Source organism: Lepidochelys kempii, chromosome 2 (genome assembly GCF_965140265.1).
Source record: "Lepidochelys kempii isolate rLepKem1 chromosome 2, rLepKem1.hap2, whole genome shotgun sequence".
Taxonomy (NCBI): Eukaryota; Metazoa; Chordata; order Testudines; family Cheloniidae; genus Lepidochelys; species Lepidochelys kempii.
The window spans coordinates 75,433,692-75,455,884 of NC_133257.1; the positions used below are offsets into that span (position 1 = coordinate 75,433,692).

Below are 22,193 nucleotides of genomic sequence, written 5' to 3' on the forward strand. Positions count from 1 at the left end.
TGTTAATTGTGAGCATGAGTTTTGTGATGTGGACTCTAAGAGCTAGACTGAGACCAGCAGACTAACTTTACATATGCCATCAGCCCACTATCAATAGGATGACCCACTTTTCAAAAGGCAAAAGCGGGACACATGCAGGAGCCCTGCCCCCTGGCTAGGCCAGAAGCTGGAGCTGGGCCGTGGTTAAGAGCTGCCAAGGGAGCCCAGGCTGCTGCGGGGAGCTTTGGATCCTCCACCTGCCCTGAGTTGGGGCCACGGTGCCCAAGAGTAGCCCCCAGCCCATGTCCCCACCACACCGGGGCACATTGCCTAGGGCAGGTGGAAGATCTGAGGCTCAACAGCCTGGGCTCCCTGGGTGGCTCTTACTACTGCCTGGCTCCAGTTTTTGGCCTGGCCAGGGGCAGGGCCTTGGGGGGGAGAGAAGAGGAGCAGGGGGTTGGGCCTTGTGGCAATGGGGGGCTAAGGCCCACCTCAGCCCCCCTCCCCGCCCTGGGAAGATGCAGACGCAGAGCAGTGCCACAGGGAATCCAGGACAGATGCTGTCCCGGAGTCATTTGGACTGGGACTTGAACTCTGCATTTAGGGACTGTGCTGCCCAATTTGGGATGGGTGGTCACCCTAGCTATCAGGTGGCAATGAGTAGTCTAAGCTAGCTTGTTTCTGGATATGAAATGCTGTTCCATTACCAGAGCCAAGTTATCAAGGCTGCTGAGTGTTCTGGATATTGACTTGAAAGTGAGCAAACCAGAGACTTCAGCCTCCCTTGGAAAAAACTCACAAGAAAGAGCATTCAGGTGGGAGGCAAACTGCCTGAGGGGAGCTTTGCTTAAGTAATGCTAGTGTGGGCACAGCTTGCTCCTCTCCCCTTCAGAAAGAGCAAGGGATTTCCACCCCTCATCCATCCTCCCCCAGCGTCCCTGACCCACAATGCCAAGAGGGCTTACAGAAATATTAATACAGCTTCAGGCTGTACTAGCTTCAGCAATTTCACTACTAGCTGCTGGGGTGAGATAGTGCATATCCCACCCCTTTTTACCCCCTTTACATACAGATCCTTGGACCCAGACAACCCACCTGAAGATCCAGAGATAAGGGGAAACCAGGCTGCAGAGATGTTTGGCCTACCCCTCCACTGAAAAGGATAAGAAACACACAAAGGGGACTCTCACATGCTGTTTTCAGGGGGCAATCTGACCCCTGTACAGATTTCCATCCACAAAACAGTGTGCACACAGACAACTGGGTGGAAAGATCTGCATTGTGTGGACAAACTGGGAACTTGTGCATGCAGGTCAGCTACTTGCATGTGCAAATGTCCATAATTTTGAGCACATGCAACAAGAAATATTCCTCTTCACAGATTTAATTTAAGGCTAGAGCTCTGAAATTTTGACCCCAGGGTCACACTGTTACCAAGGAACAGCAAAAAGTAGCTTTTGATACTCCCAGTGAATCCTTGATGCCCTAATTTTTAAAATAAATAACTAAAGGCCTGAACTAACACTTTTCCCTCTTGACTTAGTCCTTTCCTGTTTGGCAATTATTAAAGACTTCCCTTTTCCTTTAAAAGTCAGTATCTTTTCTGCCAATATATATTTCCATCACAACATTCTTTAGTATCACAATAATGTAAAAATAATGATAGCACAGCTCTCAGAATAGGGTTTGCCAACTTGCTCTTCCATTACTGACTGACTTGCTGAAAAACAAAACTACGAAAGTGCTTACTTAGGGTATGTCTACACTATGAAATTAGGTTGATCTTATAGAAGTCAATTTTTAGAAATTGATTTTATACAGTCGATTGCGTATGTCCACAATAAGCGCACTAAGTCGGCGGAGTGCGTCAACAGTACTGTGGCTAGCGTCAACTTTTGGAGCATTGCACTGTGGGTAGCTATCCCACAGTTCCCGCAGTCTCCACTGCCTGTTGGAATTATGGGTTGAGCTCTCAATGCCTGATGGGCAAACACATTGTCACGGGTGGTTTTGGGTCCATGTCGTCAATCACCCCTCCCTCCGTGTAAGCAATGGCAGACAATCGTTTTGTGCCATTTTTCCATGCAGACCAGATGGTGCAATAGGACTGCTAACCGTCCTCGTCATCCACCACTTCCGCTGCAACTCTGCTCTGCTGCTCTTGTCTCAATAGTGAATTTCACCATGTTGTCTGTCATGTGCTCCCGGGTACTTGTGTTCTTCCTTGGGAAATGTGCACGGTGCTAACCGTTGTCCTCCACTGCTTCCGCTGCAATTCTGCTCTTCTGGTGCCATGAATCCACCTCGCAGGTCCTTTCATCTATTCTTGTGGCATCCGTCATCATCCATCGCTTCCACTGCAACTCTGCTCTCCTGCAGACGCCATACCACAGCAAGCATGGAGCCTGCTCAGCTCACCACTGCTGTTGTGAGCATTGCAAACACCTCGCACATTATCCTGTAGTATGTGCAGAACCTGCAAAAGCAGGTGAGGAGCCAACGAAAGCACGATCATGATAGTGATGAGGACTTGTACACAGACTTCTCTCAAAGCATGGACCCTGGCAATTTGGACATCACGGTGGTAATGGGGCAGGTTCCTGATGTGGAACTCCGATTCTGGGCCCAGGAAACAAGCACAGACTGGTGGGACTGCATAGTGTTGCAGGTCTGGGATAATTCCCACTGGCTGCGAAACTTTCGCATGCGTAAGGGCACTTTCATGGAACTTTGTGACTTCCTTTCCCATGCCCTGAAGTGCAAGAATACCAAGATGAGAGCAGCCCTGACAGTTGAGAAGTGAGTGGCAATAGCCCTCTGGAAGCTTGCAACGCTAGACAGCTACTGGTCAGTTGGGAATCAATTTGGAGTGGGTAAATCTACTGTGGGAGCTGCTGTGATCCAAGTAGCCAACTCAATCACTGAGCTGCTTCTATCAAGAGTAGTGACTCTGGGAAATGTGCAGGTCATACTGGATGGCTTTGCTGCAATGGAGTTCCCTAACTGTGGTGGGGTGATAGACAGAATGCATATCGCTCTCTTGGCACTGGACCACCTTCCAACCAATACATAAACCGCAAGGGGTATTTTTCAATAGTGCTGCAAGCACTGGTGGATCACAAGGGACATTTTACTGACATCAACGTGGGATGGCCGGGAAAGGTGCATGATGCTTGCATCTTCAGGAACTCTGGTCTCTTTGAACAGTCGCAGGAAGGAACTTACTTCCCAGACCAGAAAATTACCATTGGGGATGTTGAAATGCCTATAGTTATCCTTGGGGACCCAGCCTATCCCTTAATGCCATGGCTCATGAAGCCATATACAGGCACCCTGGACAGTAGTAAGGAGCAGTTTAACTATAGGCTGAACAAGTGCAGAATGGTGGTAGAATGTGCATTTGAACATTTAAAAGTTTGCTGGCGCAGTTTACTGACTAGGTTAGACCTCAGCGAAACCAATATTCCCCTTGTTATTGCTGCTTGCTGTGTGCTCCACAATATCTGTGAGAGTAAAGGGGAGACATTTATGGCAGGGTGGGAGGCTGAGGCAAATCGCCTGGCGACCAATTATGCGCAGCCAGACACCAGGGCAATTAGAAGAGCACAGCTAGGCGCCCTGCATATCAAAGAAGCTTTGAAAACCAGTTTCATGACTGGCCAGGCTATGGTGTGACAGTTATGTGTGTTTCTCCTTGCTGCAAACCCGCCCCCTTGGTTGACTCTACTTCCCTGTAAGCCAACCGACCTCCCCCCTTAGATCACCGCTTTCAGAGGCAATAAAGTCATTATTATTTCAAAATCATGCAATTTTTATTAACTCAACACACAAATAGGGGGAAAACTCGCAAGGTAGCCCAGGAGGGGTGGGTGAGAAGGGAAGCACCAGGTGGGGTGGTGGAGGAGGGAGGGACAAGGCCACACTACAGTTCAAAACTTATTGAATGCCAGCCTTCTGTTGCTTGGGCAGTCCTCTGGGGTGGAGTGGCTGGGTGCCCATAGTCCCCCTGCCCTGCCCCGCATTCTTGGGCGTCTGGGTGAAGAGAATATGGAACTGGGGGAGGAGGGCAGGTGGTTATACAGGGGCTGCAGTAGTGTTCTGTGTTCCTGCTGCCTTTTCTGCAGCTCCATCAGACACCTGAGCATGTCAATTTGCTCCCCCATTAGGCTCAGCATTGCATCCTGCCTCCTCTCAGTGTGCTCCTCCCTCCTCTCATTGTGTTCATTTAACACTTTCCTGGACTCTGCCATTGTTTGCCTCCACATATTCTGCTGAGCTCTTTCAGTGTGGGAGGACTGCATGAGCTCTGAGAACATGTCATCACAAGTGAGTTTTTTTTCACTTTCTAATCTGTGCTAGCTTCTGGGTCAGAGATGATACGGGGAGCGTAGAAACATTTGCAGCTGCGGGAGGGAAAAAAGGGAGAGTAGTATTTAAAAAGATGCACTTTAGAGAACAAAGGGAAGACTATTTCACACTGAATCAAGCGTTTCACTTTACATAGCACATGTGCTTCACCGCATGTTCCCCCCCTCCCACCGTGTGGCTAGTATCAGGGAAGATCCCTCTCAGCCAAACACAAACAGCTCAGCATGAATGGGCCTCCCCCCACCATGTGGCAAAGAATCCTGGAGGATTCCCGCTCCATCCCCAGACAAGTTAACAGACTTTTCCAGTAGCTACACTGGCCGCAAATGCATCCCAAGTCTTCAGGGCAAATTAATCATTAAACACACTTGCTTTTAAACCCTGTATTATATTTACAAAGGTACACTCACCAGAGGTGCCTTCTCCGGCTTCATTGTTTGGGAGACCGTTTGGGAGGGGATTTGCTCCAGGGTGATGAACAGTTCCTGGCTGCCAGGGAGAAGGGATTCTCTGCTTGCCTGCTGTGTGCTATCCTCAACCTCCTCCTCCTCCTCATCTTCCTCATCCACAAAATGCTCATCCCTGTTGCATGAGACTTCCCCCTTGCAGGTGTCCACGGACAGTGGTGGGATAGTGATAGCCCCCCCCCCTAGAATTGCATGCAGCTCATCATAGAAGCGGCATGTATGGGGCTCTGACCCGGAGCGACCGTTTGCCTCCTTTGTTTTTTGGTAGGCTTGCCTCAGCTCCTTAACTTTCACGTGGCACTGCTCTGTGTCCCTGTTGTAGCCTCTGTCCATCATGCCCTTGGAGATTTTGGCAAATATATTGGCATTTTGTCTTTTGGAATTGAGTTCTGCCTGCACGGATTCTTCTCTCCATACAGCGGTCATATCCAGTACCTCCCGTTCAGTCCATGCTGGAGCTCTTTTGTGATTCTGGGACTCCATGGTCACCTGTGCTGATGAGCTCTGCACAGTCACCTGTGCTGATCAGCTCACCATGCTGGCCAAACAGGAAATGAAATTCAGAAGTTTCCGGGGCTTTTCCTGTCTACTTGGCCAGTGCATCTGAGTTGAGAGTGCTGTCCAGAGCGGTCACAATGGAGTACTCTGGAATAGCTCCCGGAGGTCAATACTGTTGAATTGCATCCACACTACCCCAAATTCGACCCAGCGAGGTAGATTTTAGTGCTAAACCCCTTGCCGGGGAGGAGTACAGAAGTCGATTTTAAGAGCCCTTTAAGTTGACAAAACAGGCTTGGTCGCGTGGACGGGTGCAGGGTCCTAAAGCTGCTAAAAACAACCTAAACTAGTGTAGACCAGGGCTTAGACTGTAAAGCCTTTGGGGCAGAGACCCTTTTTCTTCTGTTTGTACAGTGCTTAGCATAATGGGGTCTAAGAAGCTACCATAATACAAATAAATGATAAAGTGCCCTACACTCACAGATTGTTGGGTATTTGGGGTCTTTTTAATTAGTGTTCGAAATGAAGATGCATATTTTTTAATAGTTGATATTTAGCAGCCAGAGACTATTCCATGGCAAATTATAATGATTTTGAAGTAATTCAGTTATGAGCCTAGGTTACTTCACAGAGTCTCTACTGCTTCTTCATCTTTAATTTAAATTGATGTTGATTATTACTGCACACCCCAACCTGTATATTTAACAAAAGAGTTGTGATTGAGTGAAACAAAATTGTTGGCAACAAGATCCAATGTCTCGATGTGAAAGCTACAAAAATTCAAATTGGAAATAAATGCAATTGTTTAACAGTGAGGGCAATTGACCATTTTAATAGGTTACTAAGGGATGTGGCAAATTCTCCATTTTTTGATTCAATGAAATCCTGGCCTCATTAAAGTCAGTGGCAAGACTTCCCTTGACCTCAATAGAGTGAGGATTTAAACCCTCTAAATCAGGCATGGGGCTATGATTTATAAAGCAGCCTAAGGCTGTTAAGTGCTCACCTCCAGCTGAAATGCAATAGAAATTGGGCATCTAACTCCCATAGGCACCCTAGAAAATTGTAGTCCAGATATTGTTTCAAAATAGATGCTCTAGGCCAATGATTCTCAACCAGGGGTACATCTACTGCTGGGGGTATGCAGAGGTCTTCCAGAAGGTATATCAACTTATCTAGATATTTGCCTAGTTTTATAACAGGCTACATAAAAAGCACTAACAAAGTCAGTACAAACTAAAATTTCATATGGACAATGACGTTATTCCATTCTAAATAGTATGCACTGAAATGTAAGTACAATATTTATATTCCAATTGATTTATTTTATAATTATATGATAAAAATGAAAAAGTAAGCAATTTATCAGTGATAGTGTGCTGTGACACTTCTGCATTTTTGTGTTTAATTTTGTAAGCAAGTAGGTTTTAAGTGAGGTGAAACTTGGGGGTATGCAAGACAGATCAGACTCCTGAATGGGGTAAAGTAGTCTGGAAAGGTTGAGAGCCACTGCTTTAGGTCAACCAAGAATTACTGGACTCGTAGGAATAACTGTGGGAAATCCTATGTCCCGTGTTAGACAGGAAGTCAGGATAGATTATCAAAATGGTCCCTTCTGGCTTTAACATACGAGTCTATATGCCATGTAAAACATCAGACATGTAGAGGTATAGTACTTTATGTGTACTGTAAATTTTCTAAAGAAAAAGCTAGTGAATTCTTGCAAATAATGGGAAAACTGTATGAGTCACCCTCATTAATGACAGTAGGAGAACACAGGACAAGCTGTTCTACACAAACTATTTGATATTATTTTTAATATTCCTAGATTTTAAAGCTAAAGGTACCACTGTGATCATCTAGTCTGTACAACTGAGGCCCTATAAATTCCCAGTCTGTTTTTAGCAAAACATCCAATCTTGATTTAAGAAGTGCTAGTCATGGAGAGTCTACCACGAGCCTTGGTAAATTGTTTCAATGGTTAATTATCCTCACTGTTTAAAAATTTGCACCACATTTCCAGACTGAATTTGTCTAGCTTCAACTTTCAGACACTGGATCTCGTTAAGCTTTGGTCTCCTAAATGGAAGAGCCCACTAATATTAAATTTCTGTTCCCTATGTAGGAATGTATAGACTATGATCAAATCACTCCTTAACCTTCTCTTTGATAAGCTATAATGATTGGGCTCATTGAGTCTCCCTATAAAACCTATTTTCCAATCCTTTAATAATTCTTGTGGCTCTTCTCTGAGCACTTTCCAATTTATCAACATCTTTGAATTGTTGACAACAGAACTGGACATAGTATTCCAGGAGCTATCACATCAGTGCCAAATACAGAGTTAAAATAACCTGCCTACTTCTACTTGTTGATATTCCCATTTATATATCCAAGGACTGTATTAGCCCTTTTGGCCACACAGCCACACTGCATGTTCAGCTGATTATCCACCATGATCCTCATGTTCTTTTCATAGGGTCCCTTACACTTAAGGACCATACCTGGGTACTATTCATCAGGCTTTGAACTGTGCCCGATAAAGATCAGGAGGCCAGTAATTTCCAATGTGGAAATGACTCAGAAAGGGGTCTTTGTCTGTTCTGTGAGAAGGAGGAGTCGAGTTTCTTGGAAGAGCGTAGCTCAGCCAAATGAGTTACCTCCTTCTTCCTGAGCAGACATATGTGGAGCCTGTTGGTGTCTGATGTTACCAGAGGCCTAGTAACCACTGGAACTCCTGCAGTGAGAGTTAGGAGAAGGTTCCATTCTCTTATTTGGGGAGAATGAGGAGTTGTACATGGGCAGGAGAAAAGAAATTTGGCAAACAGCTCTGCTTCCCCAATGTCATCCTCTGGCACCCAACTGAGGAATAATGATGGACTCACCTGTCCAGCCCTGGCTGGATGTAATCAGGCTCATGAAGTTGTCCTTTGGGGGTGTTCCCTCTCAGGTTATCATAGAATATTAGGGTTGGAAGAGACCTCAGGAGGTCATCTAGTCTAATCCCCTGCTCAAAGCAGGATCAACACCAACTAAATCATCCCAGCCAGGGCTTTGTAAGTGCATAGGCCTGTAAGTGCATATATGCATAGGCAGCAGAAGGGCTGGGGGGACCCCCTATCCCAGTCCTATAGCCCCCACCCACACCCTGGACCCCTCAGTCCCAGCCCCACCCCGCAGCCCACACCCCAACCCTCTGCCCCAGCCCTGAACCCCTCCCACACCCCAAACCCCTCATCCCCAGCTCCGTTGGGTCGCAGGCATCAACAATTTTCTTCAACTGGGTCCCCAGAAAAAAAGTTTTAAAAACCACTGTGTTAGAGAACAAGAAAATATGTATACTTCAGACTAATTTATTTTTATTTATATATATTCTGGTAGTGCTCGAAGACCCTAAACAGGATTGTGATCAGGCCTCATTGTGCTGGATGCTGTACAAACACAAAGGAAGATAGTATCTGAAATGAAAATGAAATGAAAATGAAATGTACTATCCCTAGATTTTGGAAAGGTACAGAAGTACTCAAGGGCTGCTTAGATTTAACTGGTGTTTTAGGCTTTGCTTAGTGTAAAGCATGACTCAATAGATAAACCTAAAACTGGAACTAGTCATTTATTCTCTGTTTTCAAATAATAATTATAACCTCACAAACTAATGTCCATCTCTCTGTATATAATTCTCTGTTCTACCTAGTAGTCCATGCCTTGGATCTCTTTAAATTATTTTAAACAACATTGTAGTTAGCTGGTCTGTCCTTTGCCACCATTACAAGAATTTGGAATAAGAATATAAGTATGACAGTAGTGGGTTAAACCAAGGGTCCATCTAGTCCAATAGTCTGTTTTTTGACAGTGGCCAATGCCAGATGCTTCAAAGCGAATTAACAGAAAAGGGCAATCATCAAGTGATCCATTTACTGTTGTCCAGTCCCAGCATCTGGAAGTCAGAGGCCTAGAGACACCCAGAGGATCGGGTTGCATCCTTGACCGTCCTGACTAATAGCCATTGGCGGGTCTATCCTCCATGAACTTATGTAATTCTTTTCTGAACCCAGTTATAGTTTTGGCCTTCACAAGATCCTTTGGAAAAAAGTTCCACAAGTTGATTGTGTGTTGTGTGAAGAAGTTACTTCCTTCTGTTTGTTTAAATCTGCTGCATGTTAATTTCATTAGGTGACCCCTGGTACTCTTGTTATGTGAGGAGGTAAATAACACTTCCCTATTCACTTTCTCCACACCATTCATGATTTTATAGATCTCTATTGTATCTGTCCTAAGTCATTTTTTCTAAAATGAATAGTCCCAGTCTTTTTAATCTCTCCTCCTATGGAAGCCGTTCTGTACCTTTATTCATTTTTGTTCCCTTCTCTGTACCATTTCCATTTCCAATATATCTTTTGTGGGATGGGGCGATCAGGACTGCACACAGTATTCCAGGTGTGGGCGTACCATGAATTTGTATAGTAGCATTATATTTTCTCTCTTATTATCTATTCCTTTACTAATGGTTCCTAACATTCTTTTAGCTTTTTTGACTGTCATTGCACACTGAGCAGATACTATTAGAAAACTATCCACAATGATTCCAAGATCTCTTTCTTGACTGGTAACAGCTAATTTAGACTCAGTCATTTTGTATCTATAATTGGGATTATGTTTTCCTTTATCAACATTGAATTTTATCTGCCATTTTGTTGTCCAGTCACCCAGTTTTGTGAGATCCCTTTTTAACTCTTTGCAGTTTGTTCTGGATTCAATTTTTTTGAGTATTTTGTATAATCTGCAAACTTTTCAACCTCACTGTTTACCCCTTTTTTCAGATCATTTTATGAATATGTTGAACAGCACTGGTCTCAATACAGAACCCTGGGGGACACCACTATATACCTTTCTCCATTCTGAAAACTGACAATTTATTCCTACCATTTGTTTCCTATCTTTTAACCAGTTACTGATCCAAGAGAGGACCTTTCCTCTTATCCTATGATGGCTTACTTTGCCTAAGAGCCTTTGGTGAGTGTCAGGGTTCCTTCCCCACTCTGAACCCTACGGTACAGATGTGGAGACCCACATGAAAGACCCCCTAAGCTTATTCTTTCCAGCTTAGGTTAAAAACTTCCACAAGGTACAAACTTTGCCTTGTCCTTGAACAGTATCCTGCCACCACCAAGCATTTTAAACAAAGAACAGGGAAAGAGCCTCCTTGGAGACGTCTACACACCCCCTTTCCTGGGGAGGCTTGAGTATAACATCCTAACCAATTGGTTACAAAATCATCAAAGACCCAAACCCCTAGATCTTGGAACAATGGAAAAATCAGTCACGTTCTTAAAAGAAGGATTTTATTAAAAAAAAAGAAAGGTAAAAATCATCTCTGTAAAATCAGGATGGAAAATACTTTACATGGTATTCAGATTCAAAACACAGAGGATCCCCCTCTGGGCAAGACCTTAAAGTTACAGAAAACTCCCCCCATTCTCCTGCTGGTAATAGCTCATCTTAAGTGATCACTCTCCTTACAGTATGTATGATAACACCCATTTTTTCATGTTCTGTGTGTATATAAATCTCCTCACTGTATTTTCCACTGAATGCATCCGATGAAGTGAGCTGTAGCTCACAAAAGCTTATGCTCAGATAAATTGGTTAGTCTCTAAGGTGCCACTAGTACTCCTTTTCTTTTTGAGAAAACAAGAATAAACCTCCCTTTTAACACAGGGAAAATTCACATAAAACAAAAGATAAACTAATCCTCCTTGCCTGGCTTACCTATACTGGTTGCAATATTGGAGACTTGGATTAGGATGAGTTGGAGAAGATGGATTTCTGTCTGGCCTCTCTCAGTCCCAAGAGAGAACAACCATGTAAACAAAGAGCACAAACAACAGCCTCCACCCCGTGCACCCCCCACCCCAAGATTTGAAAGTATCTTGTCCCCTTATTGGTCCTTTGGGTCAGGTGCCAGCTTAGCTAAGCTTCTTAACCCTTTACAGGTAACAGGATGTTGCCTCTGGCCAGGAGGGATTTTATAGCACTGTATACAGAAAGGTGGTTACCCTTCCCTTTATGTTTATGACAGTGAGGGACATTGTCAAAGGCTTTCTGAAAGTGCAAGTACACTATATCCCCTGGATCACCCTTGTCCACATGTTTGTTGACCCCCTCAAAGAATTCTAATAGATTAGTGAGGCATGATTTCCCTTTACCAAAGCTATGTTGACTCTCTTGTAACATATTGTGTTCATCTGTCTGATAATTCTGTCTTTACTGTAATTTCAACCTGTTTGCATGGTACTGAAGCTTACCAGCCTGTAATTGACAGGATCACCTCAAGAGCCTTTTTTAAAAATTGGCATCACAATAGCTATCTGGCAGAGAGGCTTATTTTATGTGATAGGTTACTTACCATAGATAGGAGTAGTGTTTCTTTTTTTGTTGCAAGTTTTGTAACATTGGAGATATACCTCCCCAGATATAATTATGTTTGTTTAATTGAATGTTCAGTGAATTTTGCCATGTACCCGAGACCAGAATGATTACATATGTGAGCAATCACAAGTTGTATGTAAGCAATGACTCCTCTCTCTACGAAGTTAGAACTGCCTGTCATCATTGTTATGGAGATCATGAGGTAAAAATGTGGCAATAGTCTCCCCCTTGAGGAGGTGGTAGTACGTACACAGTTCAAGGTACATCATTTCCAATTAGTTACAGCTCCTTTATAACTAAACCAACCGTTTCTCAGTTTAGCTAAGCTTTCCTTACTGAGGACACCTTTTCCATTGAGGCTGAGAAAAAGGGCAAGTTTGAAATGTTAAAATGAAATAATTTTCCATTTACTAAGACAAAATAAAGCTTCTGAGAAATTTCTTAAAATGCCTTTTCTTGCGCTCTGCTAACTCAAAGTGCCAAACAGCATGATCAAATGGATCAAATGTTTCCCAGACATTCTTCTTTTGGCAGAACAAGGATGAAAGTTTTCAGACAAAAGTCTTTTCCTTCATCAGAAAGTTTACAAATGCCTGAAAATGTGTCCTGAACCATAACTCTAGCAACATGAGTATCTTGCCATACTAGTGTGCTAGAGTTACCATCTGTAGACTCTAGAACGTCAATGAAAGACACCAGGCGTCACTCAGTCACTCTTCATTCTCTGTGCTTTAATGGACGGTTACATAACAGTTCATGTTCATAGTTCCCAATATGCAATATTTATAAATTGTAAATGCTTTATGTTAGAATCCCCGTAACAGTTTTGTGCATACGAGGCACTTTAAATGGTCAAAACGCTGCTTTGTGATTAATGCTTCATTACAATGAATGGGAGAGGTCACACATCTGTTGGTGCTATATTGTTTCAGTCTGGCTACAGAGCAAACACTACAGCAGTCCATTGATCTACTGTATGAAAGCTATCTTTGCAACGAGAAGGACTAGAAACTTAGATTTTCTAAAACAAAGGAAAACCTAGGATCTGCAGAACACAGCAAAACAAAATAAAACAAAACAAAAAAACAACAACAAAACCCTCAGTCTACAGAATCTGTGGATTTTTCTTGCTCAAAAAAATGCTAAAATCTTAAAGTTCACGTGATTCTGGAGAAGGGAGGAGGTTTTAAGAATTTCTGAAAGAAATGGATTCCATTTCTTTGTAAAGAATCCAAACTTCCATTCAATGAAAATTCTTAGCCCTTTCCATTGCAAAGATACTTGTTCAGATTAACCTTGACCGAAAAAAGTCTTCAGCAGCACAAATGGAATTCCACTTGTTTTCCCCAATTTATTAAAGCCATAGGGTTTGTCTAGATTAGGGAAAGTGGTTGAGGTCAGATCAGGGGGAGCCAAGCCTACAATATGAACAGCTAAATCAAAGTAAAAGGATTTACCTAACTTCATTCACTTTTTCTAATCCAGATAAACCTTGAAGTCTTAATTTCAGAAACTCCTTGTGATGATTTAAAAATCAGGGCCAGATCCTATATTCCAAGTGCACCAATAATCCCCACTGAAATCAATGGCATTATATATATATATATATATATATATATATATATATATATATATATATATAGGCCCTAAAATTCACACTATTTAGATTGTAAATTCTTTGTGTCGGGGACTTTTTGTTATAGGATTATACATTGCCTATCATAATGGGGTCTTGGTCCATAACTGAGGCTCCTAGATGCTACCTCCATGCAACTAATAAATAAAATTATTACATCAAACACTGGATGTGAATCATAAAATCTAATAGTAAATCAAACAGTAAATAGAAACATCCATTTGGTTAAATTCAGTGATGGCTCATACTCCCCATCTAATCCCATTGTTGGAATTGGACTGCTCATGTTTTTCTCACCCCGTTTCATTGTTCTACCCAATTAATAGTATTTTTGGTCACTTAGGGCATGATCCTGCTCCCACTAAAGTCAATGTGAAATTGTCTCCTGTGAGAACAGGATCAGCCCTTTTACAGTGTCTCTGTCTGAAGCAGTACTCCTGGATATAGTATCATTATTTTTCCTTTTACTGTGGCCCTGCAACTTCCTTTAACATTGAGTGTAACATGGTATGCATCAAGCATCACCTGTGGGTATGTCACTTTCTTCCTGCCCTCCACTACTCTGTGACCTGGCTTCAGTGACAAGCATAATATGGCATCAGTGTGATGTGGAAGTGACTGAGAAGCACCCAGCAGGCAACTGTTTTGAGAAGAATCATATCTCAGTCCAGGTAAGCAAGACAGTCATGCCTATCTTATGACACTTTTGCCAAATATGGATTAACATTAAAATTAGGGCTGTCAATTAATCACAGTTAACTCACGCGATTAACTCAAAAAAATAATCGCAATTTAAAAAATTAATCACAATTAATTGTATGGTTAAACAATAGAATACCAATTGGAATTTATTAATTATTTTGGATGTTCTTCTACATTTTCAAATATATCAATTTCAATTACAATACCGAATACAAAGTGTACAGTGCTCACTTTATATTATTTTTTATTACAAATATTTCCACTGTAAAAATGATAAACCAAAGAAACAGTATTTTTCAATGCACCTCATACAAGTACTGTAGTGCAATCTCTTTGTCATTGAAGTGCAACTTACAAATATAGGTTTTTTTGTTACATAACTGCACTCAAAAACAAAATAATGTAAAACTTTAGAGCCTACAAGTCCACTCAGTCCTTTTTCTTGTTCAGCCAATCGCTAAGAGAAACAAGTTTGTTTATGTTTACAGGAGATAATGCTGCCCACTTCTTAATTACAGTGTCACCTGAAAGTGAGAACAGGTGTTCGCATGGCACTGTTGTAGCTGGCGTAGCAAGATACTTACGTGAGAGATGTTCTAAAGATTCATATGCCTCTTCATGCTTCAGCCACCATTCCAGAGGACATGCGTCCATGCTGATGACACTTGTTAAAAAAAGGAATGTGTTTATTAAATTTGTGACCGAACTCCTTGGGGGAGAATTATATGTCTCCTTCTCTGTTTTACCCACATTCTGCCATATATTTCATGTTATAGCAATCTCGGATGATGACTCAGCACATGTTGTTCAGAACATTTTCACTGCAAATCTGACAAAATGCAAAGAAGATACCAATGTGAAATTTCTAAAGATAGCTACAGCACTCAACCCAAGATTTAAGAATCTGAAGTGCCTTCCAAAATCTTAGAGGGATGAGGTGTGGAGCATGCTTTCAGAAGTCTTAAAAGAGCAACACTCTGATGCGGAAACTAGAGAACCTGAACCACCAAAAAAGAAAATCGACCTCCTGCTGGTGGCATCTGACTCAGATGATGAAAATGAACATGCATTGGTCCGCACTACTTTGGATCGTTATCGAGCAGAACCCATCATCAGCATGGATGCATGTCCTCTGGAATGGTGGTTGAAACATCAAGGGACATATGAGTCTTTAGCGCACCTGGCATGGATGTAAATATCTTGTAACGCTGGCTACAACAGTGCCATGCAAACAGCTCTCCTCACTTTCAGGTTATATTGTAAACAAGAAGCAGGCAGCATTATCTTCTGCAAATGTAAACAAACTTGTTTGTCTGAATGATTGGCTGAACAAGAAGTAGGACTGATTGGATTTGTAGGCTCGAAAGTTTTACACCGATTTATTTTTGAATGCAGGGTTTTTTGGTACATAATTCTACATTTGTAAGTACAACTTTCAAGATAAAGAGATTGCTCTATAGTACTTGTATTAGGTGAATTGAAAAATACTATTTCTTTTGTTTTTTACAATAAAAATATTTGTAATCAAATATAAAGTGAGCACTGTACACTTTGATTTCAATTACAACACAATACAATGTATTTGAAAATGTAGAAAACATCCAAAAATATTTAGATGAATTGTATTCTGTTATTGTTTAATCATGCGATTAATTGCGATTAATTTTTTAAATCACTGCAACAGTCATAATTAAAACGATATTACTTCCCTTAAAATCTGCTAACCAAAGTTCTAATGAGATGCTCTATATTTCCAACTCTCCACTTCTTGGTAGCAATTCCATTATGGTGTCTGTCCCACAGCTCCTGCAATGGTCACACAAGTCCTGTATTCAACCCGTGTTAAACAGGGCTGTCATGATAATTTTTGGACCAGTGGCCAATAAAAAATCATGGGCTTCATTGACCTATGTGCATGTCCTATTTTTCTCTGTCCTTTCCCCCAGCCTGCCTTCCTCCTCCTCTATGTACCTCTGTCTACTTTCTCATGGTCCTTTCCCCTTATGTCAAGCATGTTTTTAATGTTTTTAATGTAGTAGCACCCTATGTCTGACTGCCCTCCCAGATCCTACTGATGCTAAGCATGGTGTTGGGAATACTAATATTGCTCTCTAATGCTGCTAGGTAGTAGTCCTGCCTTTAAACAAAAGTCTTGTCCTTGATTTTGCCTGGGCATATATTTGCCTGGAAATATAATATGGTAGCTCTACATATAAAAGCCCAAAGCAAACACAGTGTCATGGGACACAGGAGTAGTATTAGCAGGGATCAAGTGATCTGGGCCTGATCCTCTGGAGTGCAGGGCCCTCAACTCCTAACTTTATTGAGAGCTGAGCATGCTCAGCACTTCACAAGATTTAGCCAACATGGAAGAGGTGGTGCTTAGAACCACTATGAAAGTGTTTTAATTTAGAAATATTTCATCATAGGCTGGCCAGAGTGGGGCGCTCTACCACACATATGGATACTAGGAATTCTCTCCATCATTGCCTCTTTTCAAAGGGACCTTGCCTTCATGTTGCACAAGTCATTGAGAAAGGAGAGATGGGGAGCAATAAAGTCCAGCATCTCACCTCCGGAGCCTCAACAACTACCTTTTGCATTAGTTCGTTTCTTCTAGGCCTGCGGTGGCTAGAAACCCAAACACAATCTATTCTACGCCACCTTCTGCTAAGAACTAAACAACAAATTAAACCTTTGAAAATAAAAATGTAAAATTTATTTTGGGTCAACTGGATGTAGAAAGAGGAGATGTATTCCCTCCATTGTCCTGGGCTTAGTCCCCTATCAATCGTGTGACAATTTACTTTCATTTCTGGAAATTAGCAATATCAGAAATGTGGACTCATGAAGTTGAGGTTATCAACAGTGTTATTTGTGATAATTAATCCCACATCCTTTGTAGTGGCTTCTGTTTTGTCCATGTGTTCATTTAGAGTGTCTGTACTACACTTGGGCCTCAGAAGAGTGAGACGCATCTCTTTTTCTAAAAGAGCTGCTCTAGGAATTATTTTAGGGAAGTTCTATGGCCTGTTGTACAGGAAGTCAGATGAGATGATCACAATGGTCCCTTCTGGCCTCAGAATCTATGAATCAGAGCCCACTTGGGAGGGGTTGGGTTGGAGTTCCTGAGTCTCTGTGGAGTTTGCACCTGTGAAGAGAGCGGTGTAGAAATGTCCTAATGCCTGTTAGGATTTTCTTGGTGATGGTCTTATATTAAGCAAACTGTTGGAAGCTATCCTGCTGCTCCCATTCCTGGGGGGTGAACTAGAGACTCAAACAGAAGAAAAGAAAACCAGAAGTGTTTTTCTTTTATTTCAAAATGGATAAACTGATCCTCTAAAGGCCTCCACGTCCCCTTTTAAATGGTAACTGCTGGGATTTGCTGTCTCTCCGCCAGATGTGTTAGCTATAGTGCCCTCCTCCAGATGTGGCTGCCACTCAAGCTTGTGGGCTAACACCAGGTTCACAGGCCAGTTTAATTTGGAGACATAAAATATTCCCCGGCCACTTTTGCATTTTAAAAAAAACAAGAAGCAGGAAGGGACGTGGGTGGGTGGCGGTGCAGCCAGACTGAGGTCTGCTGCTCCCCGCTTCTGTGGGAACCCTGCAAGTTAATGAGAATCCACCCGGGACTGCTGACCGCTGCCTTAGTCCACCGGGTGCAAAGGAAAATCGCTCTGCCTCCTGCAGCTGGCCCCCTCTCTCATTTGTTGCTCCAATAAGCAATAATTAGGTCCTAAGCTAATGATGTGTCAGCTGATCTGCTGTGTGTGTAGAAGGGAAGGGGGGGGGGGGCTCGGTGAAATCTCCATGGAAACCCTCCCCTTGCATTCCCCCCCCCCCCCACCTGGCTCTGGCTGAGGATGTGCTTGCAGCCGCCTCTCCTTCCCTGCGCCACCTTGCTGCCTGGCCGCCCCGCCGGCCCCGCGTTCTGTAACCTGCTGCCGCCGGCAGCATGCGCACTGCCCGGGATCCCTAAATGGGACAATTCTGTCCGTCACGTAGCTGCTCAGCCGTCTCCACAGAAACTTTTGTCCCGCTGGCCAATCAGCGCGCGGGCGACGGCGGGGGGAGAGAGAGGTTTAGTGTGGAGCTTTGCTCTCGCTCAGCCTGTGCCGCTGCTGTCAGTCCCGGCTCCAGCCGCCGCCAGACCTTCCAATAGAGCCACTGAGCAGAGCGAGCCGGGGAGGCGGAGAAGGAGGAGGAGGGGCTGACCATTTTGCAAGTGCCTGCCTGGGACAAGGCTGCTCCAGGGTGCGCCAGGGTGCCGAGGCGTTTCACTTTGTTTTCGTTCTGGAGACCAGAGGAGGAAAAAAAAAAAAAAAACCAAACAAACCCAACCCGTATATAAAAATGGGGAAATGCTGGCTGTGAAACCGACCAGGAATGTGTGTGCACTTGTCTGGCCGCCCGTTTAGCAGAGGAGCTGAACAGGAGCAGGACGGGTTGAAGCACACAGAGACAGAGAGTGGGAGTGTGTGTGTCTAAGACAGGGGATCTTGCAGACGCTGGGAGAGGAGGATGGGAACTCCCCTTCTCCTGGTTCCTTTTAATGATTGGAAATAGGTATTGAATGGAGGAGCTGCAGTCTGCATTTGCCTTGGAAGATCGTCAAGAGGAGCTAACAATTTGGCTACTTTCACCAGAGAAGGGGGTGTCCTTCGTTACGTGGTAGGAAAAAGGGAGAGATCAGAAATCTCAAGGGTGACTTGAAACTGTGGCAAAGCCAAAGGGAGAGAAAAAAATCGATCCCTTCAAAAATAAGGGGGTTCTATTAAGCATCCGTACGCAAACTTACTTCAATGCCTTGTAGCCAGTTTAGCAAGGAAACCCCAGACCAGAGGAGTCCTACATGTGTGAGCACCATTATTAAACTGGCAGACCAACCGACAGCCGCCTTCTTTTCTTACCAACATCCTTCTGGGACTGATCTCTCTCCTTTGGTCTAACATCTGATCATATCTGGTACATATTTTTCCTCCATCTGCTGGGATTTTAAATAAATAAATAAATACGAATTCCTATTAGGGCATCTGAAATTCAATGGGACTGAGTAGGAGCAAGTGAAATTTTCACAGACCGTTTACAAAAAATAAAAATATAAAAAATGTGGATGGGATTTGTTAGGAAGGAAAATAACAGGTAAGAACTTTCTTTCTTTCCCGTACTTTAATGCCCAAAGCAGAGAAATCTAAAGCAAAAACAGCCAGGGAACAGAGACCAGTTTGCCCTTCAGTGTTTCCTCCATCCTGCACAGAGGCTGCTTTAGGAGAGGCACGGTCCTCCAGGACAGACACAGAAAACCCTTTGAAAAAGCGGCGAGGGCTGGCTGGGGTGGAGGGTGTTTTTTCACCTGCACCATCCCCAGTGCAGCCGGGTGGAGCTGATACATGAGAGAGAAGAATACGAGTCAATATTCTATTTTCTCTTTTTGTTAAGCCAAGGGATAGGATTTTAATTATTTATAAATCAAAACCCTCTGGGTAGACGCTACTGGAGACAGTGGGATAGTCCTGCCTTGCACAATATTGGAGAGCGATCACGTACAGTAGAAGGATAAGAGAAGCCTCTACGAGACCCGTTTGCCTTCTGTGATCCGGCACAGTTAAAAAAAAATGAACAAGAACATTGCTACACTATTGAATTGATTGCTAACCCCCTACCCATCCCCCCTCTCCCCCAACAACAACAACAACAAAAATCAGCTGGGATCTGCTCGCACCGGGACCTCCTCTCATTCCATCTTGGTGGTGGATGCATTTTTCATGAGCACTAGGTGAACAGGTGCAAAGTACATTTGGAAGATCCAGGCACGGCCCGTTTTGTAGTGTGTGTGGTGTCTCGTAGGAGATCATGGAGAGCAGCGACCGGGACATGTACCGCCAGTTTCAGGACTGGTGTCTCAGGACTTACGGGGACTCGGGGAAAACCAAGACGGTGACCCGTAAAAAATACGATCGGATCGTCCAGCTCTTGAATGGCTCCGAATCGAGCTCCACGGATAATGCCAAATTTAAATTCTGGGTCAAATCTAAAGGCTTCCAGCTCGGCAATTCGGACGAGGTCAATGGTGCTGGTGGAAGAGGGAAGCAAGTGCTGTACGTGCCAGTCAAAACCACGGTTAGTAGAGAATTGTCTTCCTTGTTATATGGCGACAAATGCAGCCTATAGTGGGAGAGAGGACAGCCACAGTTGGCCCGTTTCTCTCTTCCCCCCTAAGCCATCCCCATGTTGTATTTGCGTGTCACATTATGCACAGGTTCGGGCTTTGTGGCCTTTTAATTTCAAGGGATCATGCACCCCACCGCCCCCGCTTCCTCTATGCTGTTATTTTGGGGTGGGCTATTGTCCCGGCCCTTTGGCTGTGTGCTGTCTGTTGCGTGTCTTGCCATTGTATAAAGGCCACACAATTACGATTACAGCGGCACATTTTCATAATATTCTATTGCGATCGATAGAGCACGGTGTATCCTTGTTGGCACAAAGCCCATTGTGGCGCCGGTCCTTTATTTGGGGGCTTCCCCGGGATATCGGGTTTTTGTATTGTTAGACCACAGCCTCTGAGACACGGAGCAGCAGGGATATGCCTTGATGAATCTGGAGCGTTGCTATTTTATTAAAGGAGGCGAGGAGAGGATGATCAACAAAGAGAGAGAGAGAGCGGTTTCCACATGACCAAATGGTAGATTTTGTTTCTCTTTCTGGGATTGCTCAAGCCTCACAGCTATAAAGCTTAAACTCAATTGATGCCATCCAGTACTAGCACCAGCCTTCCCAGGGTCTGAATCTGAATAGCTAGACGCAGTTCTAACAGCGGAGGAGCTATTATGCTTGGTGGTGGCAAGAGCTACAGAATTTCCTATTTAAGAAGATGGGAACTATTGGCTACAAGTAGGTTTGCATATCGAACTCTTTAATATATCATTTCCCCCCTCTAAACTACCTCAGGGAATTTAGACTCCTTATTTGGGGATCTAAAGATGGAAAAACAGACAGTCTTTTATTTCTGCTTTGGCATTTTGGTTTGATAAACAATATTTTCTTTTGCATTGAAATCTCATCCTGGTCTAATGAATATGCTCCTGGATGGCATAATACAGAAGGCTTCTTGAAAAGTATTCTAGGTTTAATTACAACATGTGTTGCTGGGGAAAATCTGGAGATTCTGTAGAAGTATCTTCTTCAAAGTATTAATAAATCAAGGCATTTGTGGTGCTAGTTTATATTTGTCCTCTTTCTAATCATCAAAGTAACTGTGGTCAGGTAGTATAGATGTGGATTTAATTTTGTAAAGGAGTTAAAAGGCAAGAGATAGAGAATGTTCTGAGCGATGTTTATGTTCCCTCCTTACCTCTTCTATGCACAAAGGGTTCTAGGTCTGCCTATAGATCCAGGCTTTACATGGAGAATGGCATGTTACTTTTCTAGAGTTAAACAGCAGATTATTAATATTTGATCCTGAGATTCTCTGTAGATCAAATATATTTTGGGATGGAAATTGAAAATCAAGCCTAGAACAAAGGAAAACTTATCTCAAATAGAATTATACTTGTAGGCTGAATTATTTTATTCTTCCACTAATTGGAGCAGTGTTTTTTTAAGTGTCTTGCATGAAAGGTCTTTTATTTCTTATGGGTTTACTTTTCATCACAAGTTCAGAACTGCAAGCAAATTCCTTATTTTGGGGTAAAATTAAATTAATGAACAGTCTGAATAAAAAGGCTAACCTTATTTTTACAAGATTTAGTAAAAGGTAGAGCTATTCTGGGCCTTTCAAAAAACAACACTTTTTTATGTCACCAACTTGTACATTGTCTGGCATCTTTACTAGGCCAGGAGGGTTTGGATTTCCTCCCCGCTTTTTGTCGTTCTTGATTTTTTCCGGTCCCTGTGTCTAGACCCTTTCTTGATGTGTTTATCGGTTACGAGATTTTAATTAAATGTTGGTCTTAATGCTTCTGCTTACATTTGGAATCCTGTGAATATTTGTGTATCTCTCTCTCTCAATAGATAGATAAATATTATAACAACCAACCAGGCACCATAACAAAAGCAGGACAAGAGAGCTACCATTGATACAGCCATAAAAATTTGAAGTATGTCTGCATTAT

At 43.0% G+C, this 22,193-nt stretch overlaps 1 protein-coding gene across 5 annotated transcripts in view; it reads left to right on the forward strand.

The window, feature by feature from the left end:
- The first annotated feature begins 18,210 nt into the window (after nucleotides 1-18,210).
- Nucleotides 18,211-22,193, forward strand: part of NOL4 (nucleolar protein 4) — a 255,887-nt gene continuing 251,904 nt past the window's right edge. For 3 of the 5 annotated variants that reach the window (XM_073331285.1, XM_073331283.1, XM_073331284.1), the window contains exon 1: nucleotides 18,211-20,202. In XM_073331285.1, the coding sequence (XP_073187386.1) occupies nucleotides 19,936-20,202 (267 nt within the window). In that variant the 5' untranslated portion in view covers nucleotides 18,211-19,935. Of the gene's footprint in view, nucleotides 20,203-20,587; nucleotides 20,765-20,800; nucleotides 20,974-22,193 lie in introns of those variants that run through there. The other 2 variants (XM_073331286.1, XM_073331287.1) reach the window with 2 other exon arrangements.